General features: G+C 41.0%; 1 protein-coding gene across 1 annotated transcript in view; it reads left to right on the top strand.

The window, feature by feature from the left end:
• The window catches only part of GALC (galactosylceramidase), a 79,522-nt gene extending 72,541 nt beyond the window's left edge, over window positions 1-6,981 (top strand). The window contains 1 exon segment of the mRNA XM_006896025.1: window positions 6,835-6,981. Within this exon segment, the coding sequence (XP_006896087.1) occupies window positions 6,835-6,981 (147 nt within the window).
• Window positions 6,982-12,969: the final 5,988 nt, after the last annotated feature.

Raw genomic sequence — 12,969 nt, 5'->3', positions numbered from 1 at the left:
TAAAAGTTCAAAGAAAAAAAATTCTTTAAAAAAAATTTGACGTTTTTAAACTGAAGAGTCATTGACTGAGACTACAATTAGAACTTCAAAGGCATATACATTGGTTATTTTATTATGAAATTATTTAGTTACGTTATTTTTTTAGCAGTTTAGTTGTTGCCTGTGTTATTCTTAGGTGCTGTCAAGCTGATTAGGACCCACAGCGACCCTGTGAGCGACAGACCTGAAACCTGCCCTGCCTTGTGCCGTCATCATGGCCTGCACCCTACTCAAGTCCATTGTGGTGGTCACTGTTGGCATTAGGTGTTTCCAAGTGGAGCAAACTCAAAATGACCCTATAGGACAGGGTGGAACTTCCTCCTGGTTTTCTAGACTAAAATATTTCCAGGGGCAGGTCATCAGGTGACATCTTGTGGTGGAGTGGCTGGGGGATTCGAACCATCAATCTTTGGCTTCCAGTTTCGTGAGAGAGCTCCTTCTTCCCACCTCCAAGAACAACGCCCACCGTTACCAACGTCATGCAGTAGTTTGTACATTTCTTACAACTGAACAAATACTGATGCATTGTTTTTAAGAATAATTTGCAGTGCATATTTATATCAGAGTTTGCATTTTATTATGCACTCTTCTGTGGGTTTTGACTAATGAGTAATGCATTCCTGCGGGGTATTTTCACTGGCTTTAAAATGCCTGGTGCTTTGCCTAACCATCCTTACTGTCCTCTTCCGAACCTCTGGCTAACCACAGCGGCTACTACTCATACTGCTCCCACTTAGCCATCCTTCATTGCTGTCCTCTCCTGTCTTGGAGCTTTGGTTTTGAGCAAATGCTTCTTGTTTGGTCTCATATAGTTGTTAGTTCTGAGATGTATGTTCTTCACAGATATCAGTGTTCCCTTTATGGGTCTGTCTACTGTTTGAGTAAAGAGCGATCCTTGAGGGAGCTTTGGTGGCCTAGTGGCAAGAAGCTGCACTGCAATCCCAGAGGTACATGGTTCAAATCCACCAGATGCTGTACTGGAGAAGGAGGGGCAATCTCCTCCTGTACCAGTCAGATCTGATTTGATGGCACGCGTGCACACACACACACACACACACACACACACACACACTCTTTAAAAAAAAGAGTGATCCTTGGAGGTTGGATTAGTTTCAACTTAGATGGTATCTCAGGGCCATGCAGTATTCCTTTGCTTCATTCAGAAAACTTCTTGGTCTAACTATAGATTTTTGTAGTAACATAATTAAGTGTTCTGGGATTCCCATTCTTCTCAATGTAAACTATAGTTTGTTATGATCCACACAGTCAAATGCCTCTGCATAGTCAGTAAAACAAATAGACATTCTTCTGGTGATCTCTGCTTTCAGTCAGGATACATCTGACCTCAGCAATGACATCCCTAGTGCCATGGTTTCTTCTAAACCTAGCTTTAGCTCTGACAGTTCTCTGTCAGTGTCTGTTCTGAACATTTTTACATGATCTTCAGCAATATTTTGCTTGCATGTGATATTAATGATATTGTTAGATAATCTCCATATTCTGTTGGATCATCTTTCTTGAGAATGAGAATAAATATGGATCTCTTCCAGTCCATTGGCCACACATCTATCCTCCAAAATTTCCAGGGCTCCATCTATTGGCTGAAACATGTCCATTGGTATCCCATTGATTCCAGGGGCCTTGTGTCTTTCCAGTGCCTTCAGTGAAACTTGAAGTTCCTTGTCGTTACCACTGGCTCTTTTTATATGGCATCTCCTGAAATTTTTCCGTTTCAGCCAGTTGTTTTTAGTACAGTGACTTGGTACATTCTTTCTGTCTTATTTATTTTTTTTAAATGTACACCAATGTTCCTAGCAGTGTTATTCACCATCGCAAGAACATGGAAACAGCCCAAATGTCCAACCACAATGGAATGGATTGAGAAATTAGGGTACTTTCACACAGTGGTGTACTTTGCAGCATGCAGGAGCAATGATTTTGTAAATTATTACCTAATTTGAGAGGGACTGGAGAGCATTATGCCGTGTGAATTAACTCAGTCTCATAAAGACAAATACTGTAAAAAAAACCTTTTTATAGGTTTGCATGCAAAGTTTGTGTATGTTGTTTTATTAATGCATATTGTGCTTCACATATTCCTTCATTCACATAGTCTTTTATATGATCATTCATTTACACTCTTTATAAAATTAATCACCATTGACCTACGCCTATTATTACCTTATCTTTTCAGGTCCACATTGGATCTGTCCTAGTTCCTAGTTATTTCCTCCCCTCTCCACCCTCTGCCTTCTTTTGCTGCTTCCTGGTTTCTTCAAGATTTTGTGCATGACATCTCTCAGTATTACACCTTAAGCCTTGAATTTGATTCATGGTTCTTTCAGCTTGATAAATGTGCAGTAAGTTCTTCCCTTTTGATTCTCTGACCACATTCATTGTAATACTTTCGTTGTCTTTTCAAACTTTCCTTTGAAATCTTCCGTTGACTGCTTTTATTTTGCCATATCTTCCCCTGTTTGGCTTCATAATGGCTTTAATGCACTTTTCATAGTCTCTTCTGCCAATCATTTTGGTTTTTCCTTTTTCCTCTGACTTTGTAATGAACGTTTCCAGCCAGAGTATTCCTTAAAAGTAAGGATGGTGAAACTCCGTATCATACTTTGGACAGGTTGCTAGAAGAGAGTATTCCTTGGAAAGGGACACCATGCTTGGAAATGTAGAGTCAGCGAAAGAGAGGAAGATTATCAACGAGCTAGACGGACACAGTGCCTGCAGCAGTGGGCTCACGTGTGTCGGAGAAGATGAAGATGGCACAGGAGAGGACAGGGTTCAGATCTGTTGTTCATAGTGTTGATGTAAGTAAAACTTGACTCGACAGCATCTAACAAACAGCAACTCAGAGCCATAGTAACTCTGGTCTTTTCTATGATTTTGAATATTTCTCCACTGTTTTCTCCCATGATAGGATGAGTCTTCTGAACAGAGGGAACACAGCTAGTGCAAAGGGTGCAGAGCGGCCAGGAGGCTTGGGTGGCCAAGGCCTGGAGAGCAAAGCAAAGGAAGAGATGAGCTGAGATCTTTTTCAGTAGTTTAGTGCTGCCATAATAGAAAGACTCTAAGTGATGCCTTTGGCAGACAGACATTTATTCTCTTATAATTGAGGAGGCTTGAAGTAAACAACAAACAAACAAACAAACAAACAAACAAACAAACACACACACACACACCAGCCTAGAATACCCATTGTAAGGGGGAGGCTTTTCTTTCTACAGCTTTTGGAGGAATGTTCTTCTCTCCTTTACCTTTTAAAGATTTCTTGGCAATCTCCATATGTCGTGGCTGAATCTCTTGTGTTTCCAAGATATTTATTGTGCATGGATCTTAGGTCCAAAGGATACAGTTATTTTCTAGCTTCTCCCTCTTTGGTTCTAAGATTTCCCTTGCTCTTCTGGATTTTTTTTTCTTCTCCTTTTATCTCTTGTATGCAAGTTCAAGCTGAAGCTAAGGGAAATTAAATCCACAGGGACCAAAATATGACCTTGAATCTATCCCATCTGAATTCCAAAACCATCTCAGGAATGGGTTTGAGACCACAAACACTAATGAACTAAGACCAGATGAGCTGTGGGAGGATATTAAGAGTATCATCCAGGAAGAGTGCAAAAGGTTATTATAAAGACAGAGGAGGAAGAAAAGACCAAAATGGATGTCAGAAGAGACTCTGAATATTGCACTAGAGCACCAAGAAGCCAAAGCAGATGGGAGAAATCAAAATATTAAGGAGCTGAACAGAAGGTTTCAAAGGGCAGCACAGGGAGACAAAGTAACATATTACAATGAAATGTGCAAAGAGCTGGAGTCAGAAAATCAAAGGGGCCAAACTTGCTCAGCATTTCTTAAGCTCAAGGAACTCAAGAACAAATTCAAGCCTCAAGTTGCAATACTTTGGACAGAATATTAAATGATCCAGAAAGCACTGAAAGAAGATGGAAAGTATTCAGAGTCACTGTACCAAAAGGAATTGGCAAACACAGAACATTTTCATGAAACAGCATATGAGCAAGAGATTGTGGTGATGAAGGAAGACGTTCAAGCTGCTCTGATAAAATTGGCAAAAATCAAGGCCCCAAAGATTTACAGCATATCAATGGCATTTTTCAACAAACAGATGTTGCTCTGGATGTGGTCACCAAGTTGTGCCAAGAAATCTGGGGGACAACCACCTGGCCTACTGACTAGAAGAGATCTATATTTGTTCCAGTTCCAAAGAGAGGTGATATAACAAGTGTGGAGATTATCAAACAGTATCATTAATACCACATGCAATCAAGAGTCTACTGAAAATTATCCAAAAATGACTGGAACAGCACAACAACAGAGAACTGCCAGAAGTGCAGGCTGGGTTTAGAAGGGGTCTTTGTACTAGGGATATTGTAGCTAATGTTAGATGGATCTTGGCTGAAAGCAGGGAATACCAGAAGAATATTTACCCATGTTTCATTGGCCATGCAAAGGCATTTCACTGTGTGAATTACAACAAACTGTGGCTACCTCTGAGAAGAATGGGAATCTAAGAATACTTGATAATGCTTATGGGAAACTTATACTTGGCCCAGGAAGCAGTCTTCAGAACAGAGCAGGGAAACACTGCATAGTTCAAAACTGGGAAAGTATCCTATCTCCATACCTTTTCAATCTTTATGCACAACAGATTATCCGGGAGGCTTGGCTCTGTGAGGAGAAATGTGGCATCAGGATTGGAAGAAGATTCATCAACAACCTGCATTATGCAGATGACACAACCCTGCTGGCTGAAACTGAGGAGGACCTGAAGCTCTTGCTCAGAAAGTCAAGGACTGCAGCCTTCAATATGGATTGAAGCTCAACATCAAGAAAACAAAGATTCTTACCACCAGGCCAATTGGAAGCATCATGATAGATGGTGAAGAGATTGACATTGTTAACAGCTTTAGTTTGCTTGGTTCCACAATCAACACTCTTGGCACCAGAAGCCAGGAAGTTAAAAGACAAATTGCATTGGGAAAGTCTTCTGTCAGAGACCTCTCCAGAGTACTAATCTAGGGCATGTTGTTGTTATTGATTGCCTTTGAGACCAGGGCATAGTCTTTGCAATTACTTGCTATGCATCAGAGAGCTGGACAATGACTAGGGATGATAGAAGGAGAATTTATGCCTTTTAAAAAAAGATTTATTTTATTAATTAATGAACATTTACAGAGATTTTGGATTTCCATTTATTCATTGTTGCACTTTTTTCTCTACCTTCCTGTCCCAGTTCATTCTTCTCTTCGAAAGGCAAAAGATAAACTCCTTCATTGTTATACAATCCCCACCCCAAATGCACTCCACTATGCAACCTTAATTCTGGATTCCTGTGATAACCATAATACCTTATCATATATCGCTTTTAAACTGTTCTTTCCCTCATCTGTTTCAATACAGTATACATAATTTATCCAGTTTTTCTCAGTCTTACCCCAACCCTGATATCAGTCCTATTTTACAACAGTGCCACTCTGCAGTATTTGTCCTTTTGTGACTGAGATATTTCACTCAGCCTAATGTCCTTCAGGGTCACCCATTTTGAAGAATATTGCATGAGTTCCTTGTTTTTCAATGCAGCATAGTATTCCATTGTGTGACTATACCACAGCTTCTCTATCCAGTCGTTTGTTGATGGACACTTAGGTTGTTTCCAATTCCTTGCTATTGTGAATTGATGCTTTTGAGCTGTGGTGCTAGAGAAGAGTATTGAATGTACCATGGACTGCTAAGAGGACAAACAGGTTCATCTTAGAGATGGTGAAATCAGGCTGCTGTTTGGAGGCAAGGATTCTGAAGCTTCGTCTGACCTACATGTTGCAAGGAGGGTCGTCCAGTCCTCGGAGTGGGACGTCATGCTTGGAAGGGTGGAGGGACAGCGCAGGAGAGGAAGACCCTCAAAGAGCTGGATTGATTCAGTGACTGGGGTAATGGGAGTAGGTGCATCGGAGAGAATAGGATTGACAGGATAGAGCAGGGTTTAGGGCTGTTATACACAGGGTCGCTAAGAGTCACAGGTGACCTGACAACACATAACAACAATAAAAAGATAAAAAGTGTTTCCACACCCAAGTGAAACTCCTTATATCTCACAGCAGTGGTAACCATGTTGCAACTGTCTGAAGCCGTTATTTTTTACTTTCTCACTCAGTGATCAATAAGTCCTATCTTGGTGACCCTTCCTTTCTCTCCAGCCATCTGTTTACTGATAGTTTACTCAGGTGCTTCTGAAATACCATGGCTTTGACGCGATCATCTATACATCAGGACAGAATAGTGGAGCTCTGGTTAATTGAGTCTCTTCTGGTTGAGCTAACGTTCCTTACAGAAGACTTTAAATAAGTAATGTGGTAGAGTCAATTATGTCAGCTCTAGCCAAACTGGGTCTCAAGAGCTGTTAACTATAACACCGGCTTGTAAATCAATAAGAAGTGCTTTTTAATTTTGAAGACTTTTGCCTGAAGCATTAGAATGATATTATGAAGATTTTTTTTTACATTTTTTCTCATTTTAGGATCTTTTATGGGACCAGAGAAAATGCTGAGATATTTCTTTTCCCTTGACAGCTGTTTAGATAGGTGGATAAGTGTTTCCTTTGAGAAAATGTTTCCTGTGTTTCAAACTTTTGCTCCCTCTTGTAGAATTACATTTTATCTTAGATAGGAAGACATTTCTTCCATTAAGTGGAAGCATGTGCCGTATATAATTCAGAAATAGATTTCAGAGGACCATTTTCAGATGTCTCCAAGGATGTGTGTCTTTTCCTTCCAGGGTCGTAACTGCTCTGGAACGCTGGACGGCAAACCTCTGTGGGACAACATCCATGTGAATTTCCCGAAGAATGGCTGGGCTGCCATCGGAACATACTCTTTTGAATTTGCCCAGTTTGACAACTTTCAAGTGGAAGCAGAAAGCTAACTCTCTCCAAGGACCGCAGAACATTCTTTGAATTCTTTTTTGCCCTGCCTTTGGTTCAGAGCCAGCTCTTACTTTGATGGACCAATCTGTAAGCCTTTTGAAGGTGAAAGAGTAACAAGGAGAGAAAAGGATCTGTTTTTTAAAATCTGGAAGACTTCACTAGAAAGAACTCCAAGGGGAAAATAGTGGATACCAGGTGTATCTTCTAGTTTTCAAATGATATATTGGGGCTTGTTCTTAGGAGGCACCTAGTTGAGTCAGCCCTCACAGCCTTCGGTAAAATTATTCTCTGTATCATAGCTCCAAGTGACCATGCAGCTGTCTCTAGCTTGAGCATCACCAGGGTGGTCAGTCAGGATCAATGCTGAGTGCTGACCATGCATCTAAGTGAACTGATGAACTTGTCTACAGATAATGCTGTCTTAACACTTTGAAGAACATTGGATGTGCTTTTTTTTTTCACTGAAAACTACCTACTGCTACATATAATCTTTATATTCTAATTTCTTTTTTATCTTTTCTTTCTAAGATGATGCTTTGGAATTGCGTGATGTGATGAGTCGGATGGTTTAAAAGAAATGCCTCTTTAATCAACTACCTCGGATGTTGCTTCTGCAGTAATAAATACTACTGTACTAATTTGGTAATCTGTAGTCTGTAATTCTTTTGGACTCAACTTCTACTCTTGCAATTCTAATACCGTGAATGTTTCCTCAGATGGCTGGGAGGAGAAAGAAAGCCCTTTATAACCAATGCTGTAACTGATTCCATACACAAAGTCACAGCATTTTTTTCCACTCATTTTATTATGTTTTTTGTGGTCCCTCTACCCATGAGGCAGTGATAGTGGGCTAAAATACCTAATGAATTCTTTTATCTCTGTGTGTACAAGAAGGAGAATATTATCCTTTTTCTAGCTCACAGAATTAGATCATCTTTAATTTTTTGTGTGGTTAGGTGCCCTCCCGTAATTCCTCCAAGTATAAATTTATACATTGCAATTTTCCTTGCGCTATGTTTCTAATTCAGTATAATTTTTATGTAAGCATTGATGCCCCTCTTAGAAACAGTTCAGTTATTCTTGTGTATATAGTAAATCTGGGATGCTTGTAACTTCATTGAATTAATTTTACTATTTTGGAGTTTGTAATTGGCTAATGCAGGCTAAGCTGCCATGAAATTTTGCAATGCTCTTGAAACCCAGAAGATAATTTTAAGAGCACATCAAATTATAAAGAAAACTTTTAGATGAAAACGGAATGATCTCCAATTCAGGTCTCTCTGTATACCATGGACTGCTAAGAAAACAAACAGGTTCTCCTAGAGAGGGTTAAACTGGGAAGCTCCTTGCAGGCAAGGATTCCAAGGCTTTGCCTGACATACTTTGGATATGTTGTAAGGAGGGACTGGTCCTTGGAGAGGGACATCATGCTTGGGAGGGTGCAGGGACAGCGCAGGAGAGGAAAACCCTTTATGAGGTGCTATGAGGTGGATTGATTCAGTGACTGGGGTAATTGGGGTGGGTGTGTCAGAGACAATGCGATTGGTACAGGACAGAGCAGAGTTTAGGGCTGTTGTACGTAGGGTCACTATGGGTCACAAGTGACTCGATGGCATATAACAACAACAACACATTCTTTAAAATAATTTTATTGTGGTATGTTGTTGTTGTTGTTAGATACTGTCAAGTCAAATGTGACTCATATTGACCCTTTGGACAACAAATCTGAACATTGACTTATCTTGTGCAAACCTCACAGTCTCTGACACACTTAAGCCTATTGCTGTAGTCAGTGTGTCAACCTGATTGAGGGTCTTCTTCCTTTTGTCCCCCCACATACTAACAAAAAATACATTTCACTTGAAGTGTACAGTTCTATGAGCTTTAATAAATGGATATCCAGCACCATACATTCCCCTTGTACATGAAGCCTTCAGTTTGTTTTCTTTAAAACACCTTAACAGTGATATCATGTATGATATATACTTTTGTGAATGGATTCTATCTGTGTAATGCTTTGAGGTTTATCCATGTGTATGTGTCTGTCAGTAGATGTCTCTTGATTGCTAAGGAGCATTCCATTTTACTACTACACTGCAATTCCTTGCTCCACCCCCCATTTTTTGATAGGAAAAATAAAGGCACTGTGAACATATGTATGTATTTGTGTGGACATAGAGGCTGGGCTCTATGAGGAGAATTATGGCATTAGGATTTGAGGTAAACTCATCAACAGTCTGCGTTATGCAGATGACACAACCCTGCTGGCTGAAACTGTGGAGGACCTGAAGCGCTTGCTGCAGAAGGTCAAGGACTACAGCCTTCAATATGCATTGAAGCTCAACATCAAGAAGACAAAGATTCTCACCACTGGGCCGATTGGCAGCATCATGATAGATGATGAAGAGATTGAGATTGTTGACAGCTTTAGTTTGCTTGGCTCTACAATCAACACTCTTGGTACCAACAGCCAGGAAATTAAAAGATGAATTGCATTGGGAAAGTCTGCTGTCAGAGACCTCTTCAAGGTACTGAAGAGCAACGATGTCAGTATGGAGACAAAGGTGTGCCTGATACAGGCCGTGGTCTTTACCATTACTTGCTATGCTTCAGAGAGCTGGACAATGACTAGGGGTGATAGAAGGAGAGTTGATGCCTTTGAGCTTTGGTGCTGGAGAAGAGTATTGAATATACCATGGACTGCTAGGAGAACAAACAAGTTCGTCCAGGAGAAGGTGAAACCAGGATGCTTCTTGGAGGCAAGGATTCTGAAGCTTTGTCTGATGTAATTTGGACATGTTGCAAGGAGGGACCAGTCCTTGGAGAGGCCTGTCATGCTTGGAAGGGTGGAGGGACAGCACAGGAGAGAAAAACACTCGATGAGATGGATAGATTCCATCATTGGGGTGATGGGGATTGGTGTATCGGAGACAATGAGATTGGCACAGGATAGAGCAGGATTTAGAGCTGTTGTACATACGGTTCCTATGAGTCGCAGTGACTTGATGACACATAACAACAACAAAAACAACAATAACATGTAAATGCACAACTCTTGATTGTGCTTATGCAAAATCTATACTTGGACCAGGAAGCAGTCCTTAGATCAGAGCAGGGAAACACTGCATGGTTCAAAATCAAGAAAGGAGTGCATCAGGGTTGTGTCCTGTCTCCATACCTTTTCAATCTATATGCAGAAACGATCATTCAGGAGGTTGGGCTGTATGAGGAGAAGTGTGGCATCAGGACTGGAGGAAGATTCATCAACAACCTGTGTTATGCAGATGACACAACCTTGCTTGTTGAAACTGAGGCAGACCTGAAGCACTTGATGGAGAAGGTCAATGACTGTATTCTTCAATATGGATTGAAGTTCAACATCAAGGTGACAAAGATTCTCACCACTGGGCCAGCTGGCAGCATCATGATGGATGGAGAAGAGATTGAGGTTGCTAACAGTTACAGCTTGCTAGTCTCCACAATCGACATATTGTGCACCAGCAGTCAGGAAATCAAAAGACGAATTGCAATAGGTAAATGCTGTCAAGGACCTTTCCAGATTACTGAGAAGTAACAATGTCAGTCTAGAGACTAAAGATGTTCCTGATCCAATCTATGGTATTTGCAATTACTTGTTATACATCAGAGAGCTGGATAAGAGAAGGATTTACGCCTTTGAGTTGTGGTGCTGGAGAAGATTATGGTGTGATCCATACCATAGACCACCAAGAAAACAAATATAACTGTCTTGGAGAGAATGAAACCAAGTTTCTCCTTGGAGGTTCAGGTTTTGAAACTCTGTCTCATATACTTTGGGCACATGGCCAGGAGGAACTGATCCTTAGAGAACACAATTCTCAGAAGGGTGGAGGGACAGTATAAAAGAGGAAGACTCTGAAAGAGATGCATTGATACAGTAACTAAGGAAATGGGGGTAGGTGTGTTGGAGTAAGACTGTCTCAGGACAGGACACAGATATCTCATGCTCTCATTTACTGCCATTTATCAAAAGCTACATGTTACAGTGACTCTGAATCTTTGCAGCAAAACCCAATATTCTGACAAAAGTTATACAAATAACTTCTTTTACAAGAATTAGTGCAAGACTTGTTGCTGGTGAGTGTTGTTGAGTCAAAACCAGCTTGTAACTGACCCTCCAGAAGGTTTTCAAGGCAGTAAATCCCATGGAAGGAGACTGCCCATTCTTCTCCAGTTGAGTAGCTGATGGATTTGACACAAGTGCCTTTGGAATTACAGGACTGTTTCTTACCGCTAGGCAACCACAACACGGCAGCCTTGAATATGGATTGCATCCCAATGCCAAAAAAAGAACACCCCTGCCACTGGACTGAGCGGAAACGTCATGATAGATGGAGAAAAGATTGAAACTGTCAAAGATTTCATCTTATTTGGATCCACAGCCAGTATACTTGATACTAACAGTCAGGAGATCAGGAGAATTGCACTGGTAAAGTCTAGTCAGGGACCTCTCAAAATTACTGAAGAGCAATGATATCAGTTTGAAGACTAAGGTATGCATGACTCAGGTCATGATAGTCTCATTCACTTGTTATGCATCTGAGAGCTGAACAAGAATAAAAATGATAGAAGAAGAATTGAGACCTGTCAGCTGTGGTACTGGATGTCCCGTGGACTGTCAAAAGAAAAAAACAGATATGTCTTAGGGAAAGTGCAGACAGTGGCACTTGGAGGCAAAGGTGATAAAGCTTTGGGCATAATGTTAGCAGAGGCTATTTCTTGGAGAGGGACAGCAAAGGAGAGGAAGACCCTCAGGTTCCTTGACATTGTGACTGCAGTAAATGAGCTTGAATGTGTCAGAGATTGTGAGGATGGCACAGGATAGGACAGGGTTCAGCTCTGTTATTCATAGGGTCACTATGTGGTTGTTGTTGTGTACTATCAAGTTGAGTTGGAACTGACCGATAACTGAATCTCCAGTGGGTTTATAGAGGCAATCTCATGGGAGGAGATTACAAATCTTTCTCCTTCAGAGCAGCTGGTGGTTTTGAATCATGTGACTTCAACATTGCAATGCAGCTTCTTACCACTAGGCCACCAGAGCTCCTCATTGGGTCACCGTGAGTCATACTCAGCTACACATCTAACAATGATGGTACAAGACTGGTTCCTTTAAAGTTGAGATTAAGAATGCTCCAAATGCCCAATTTCTCTGAACTACTGTGCCACTCCATCATCTCTAACATAAATGATTCCTCCTTTCCTGAACTCTTTCACTCCATTGTATTTGGGTTCTGAAATTCTCTAGAAAGTCTAAGAGAACTCAACCGGCAGAAAAATACCAATGCATGTAATTACAGATGCTAGTGTTTGAGAAGGACCAGGTGCCCGAAGGCTGAGGCTGTTGGAGTGGTGGTTGTGGTGTACCAAGTGGAAAGAAAGATGGAGCTTCTCAGAAGTTCCCCTCCCTATAGAATGGCAGGGCTATAAACTACACACTTTGGAAAATGAAGAGTGGTAAGTCCTGGTAGAGCAGGGCTCAAGATGTATCCCCTTTAATCCTACCTCCTTAGTGCAACAAATACTCCAGAATGAGGTCTTGCTTACAGAATAGGGCTATAATTACATAAAAGGCTTTGGCTTTTCTCCCAGCAGAAGTAGCCCCTTACCATCAAGCTCCAGGATAGGACAGGCACCCTCTGCACTGTGACTTGAATAGGAAGGATCTTGAGGTTTGCACTGCAGGAACTTTGTCCATTCCTGGTGGAAGTAACCTCTCTCATCAAACCCAAGTACAGCACAGGTATCCATGCACTATGACTCAGAGAGGAGACCTCCTGGGAACCACACTCTCAGGGACTTCGCCTGACCAGGATCCCATAGTGGAGTGGACCTGGGGACCTGGGGAGAGGGACTGTAAAACAATGAAAGAATTTTAATTTTTTTAAAATTTATTATTAATTTCAATGAAAATTTACAAAGACTGGATTTCCATTCATTCATTGTTG

This window comes from Elephantulus edwardii, unplaced genomic scaffold (genome assembly GCF_000299155.1).
Source record: "Elephantulus edwardii isolate Elephantulus edwardi_28Jun2011 unplaced genomic scaffold, EleEdw1.0 scaffold00179, whole genome shotgun sequence".
Lineage (NCBI taxonomy): Eukaryota > Metazoa > Chordata > Mammalia > Macroscelidea > Macroscelididae > Elephantulus > Elephantulus edwardii.
The sequence above is the reverse complement of the archived record's forward strand: the minus strand, read 5'-3'. Positions and strand labels throughout refer to the sequence as shown.